At 44.6% G+C, this 1,863-nt stretch overlaps 1 protein-coding gene across 1 annotated transcript in view; it reads right to left on the bottom strand.

The window, feature by feature from the left end:
* The window catches only part of slc24a3 (solute carrier family 24 member 3), a 31,875-nt gene that overhangs the window by 25,810 nt on the left and 4,202 nt on the right, over positions 1–1,863 (bottom strand). Inside the window, exon 5 of the mRNA XM_008317357.3 lies at positions 1,386–1,838. Coding sequence (XP_008315579.1) covers positions 1,386–1,572 — 187 coding nt within the window. The 5' untranslated portion in view covers positions 1,573–1,838. The remainder of the gene's footprint in view (positions 1–1,385; positions 1,839–1,863) is intronic.

Here is a 1,863-nt window from a genome sequence, read left to right as displayed (position 1 = left end):
TTACAAAATGAGGCCCAAATACGTGAGTCAATCAATTTATTATTATGGGTGTGATTTTGCCTCATCTCTACATGTGACCTTGTAGTTGACCAGAGAACTGTCCAGGGTTGAACTCCACCCTCACCTGACGACTACTGGTATTGCCTCCAGGCACCTCCACCAAACCATAAGAGGTCAAATCTAAATAACTGAATGGCTATATACAGTATGATGTAAACCTGTTTGAATCAGCGGCTTCGTCATCGTGTCGTCGTTCAGTTTTTTTTTTTTCCTGCATGTACCCATGTACGCTGCACCCTACACAACAAGAAACACACACACCACCAAGACACACACCAGTGTGTGACAGTGAATTGTACCGACTTTCTGGTCAGATCGGAAGTCACTCAGTGATGGAGGCTCTGTCATATTTCTGTGACTGGTATTCACACCAGAGAGTTGGTGCGACAAGGGAAGACGACTGGCTCCAGCCCCAGAGAGCCACACTGTCACGACATCGAATAATCATTCTGACGTGAGTGCTGTGAATGCAGAGCGATCACTTATTTACTGCATTCAAGTGGACAATGACATCATGTCACTACTCTGGAAAAGCAAGTTAACGATGAAGAAACACGGCACTGTCATGTAGCTGAGATTCTATTCTGTTCTACAGTTAGAGGCTACCGTCTTGACCCAATTTTCATTCATGGACAGTTCAACCAATCATGTTAAAAAAAAAACTCAAAATGGTCATATACTAAATACTAACCCAAGGGATATTCAATAAATAGGGTTAATATGTTGTAGGACTTTTTTTTTTTTTGTGCCATTGACGCAACCCAACCTGGGATTTTAGTAGAGGCTGGTATTGGACCTGCAACCTACTAGTTGCAGACAAGGATCCTATTAGGATTCGTAAGCACACACCAGATCGACTTTGTCCAGACAACGAGCCATTAACGCCACACATGAGATTACATTCAGATATGTTTCTATTTGTCGGAGTAGATTTAAACTAATATGACTTGTAACTACGGTATCAATTTGTTTCTCAGTTTTCCTCCAAGTCGGATCCCTATCTACAAACTGGTATCACATTGTCAATTTGTGCAATTTTTTTGACTTAGTCATCTTTATTTCTGCCACATGTTGCCAACTTCAAAAATATCTGACACCCCTGAATATCAACCTGAGTCTGTTGGAATCGGCCACCAAAATCCGATGAGCGGCCCTGTTACAGTGTAAACTGATCAAACGAACACAGATCTGATTCAAACTGAGCTGAACTGATCTTAAACTAATCTGTCAGTGTGCAAGACAGGGAAGGATGAGCGTCAGTTGATGGTCTGTTTGATTGTGCGCAAATGTGCTCGTAGTGCACACGCACGGCGTTTCATGCTCACCTGAATTTTCCGCCAAGTAGGAAAAGCCCTTGACGAGCAGCAGCAAACCTCCGAACAAACAGATCTGGATCAAAAGCAACTCTTTTCGCCGTTTCCGCCTGGCCCGGACCTTCCTCTGGTCCGACTGATGACGGAGTGTGGCGCCGGGCAGAGACATCTCCTCTCCCGCTGAAACATCCATGCACATCCCCGGAGAGAGAGAGCGCGGGAGAGAGAGGGAAGAAGAAATAAAGAAAGGAAGGAAGGAAGAAAGAAAGAAAGCTGCTGGAATTCCCACACAGCTGACTGATGTGAGCAGAGGATGAGAAAGTGGAGGGGAGGAGTTTACACACAGGAGGGGAGGGAGTCCAGGAGAAAAAAAAGTTCCAAAGTGGTACCACTGTGATGCTGCTGCTGCTGCTGCTGTGGATGATGATGATGATGATGATGATGACGATGATGACGAGAGAAGTACTGTAATAAAAGAAAGCGCTCTTCC

Source organism: Cynoglossus semilaevis, chromosome 9 (assembly GCF_000523025.1).
Source record: "Cynoglossus semilaevis isolate Cse_v1.0 chromosome 9, Cse_v1.0, whole genome shotgun sequence".
Taxonomy (NCBI): Eukaryota; Metazoa; Chordata; class Actinopteri; order Pleuronectiformes; family Cynoglossidae; genus Cynoglossus; species Cynoglossus semilaevis.
This window is presented reverse-complemented; position numbering and strand designations above follow the sequence as displayed.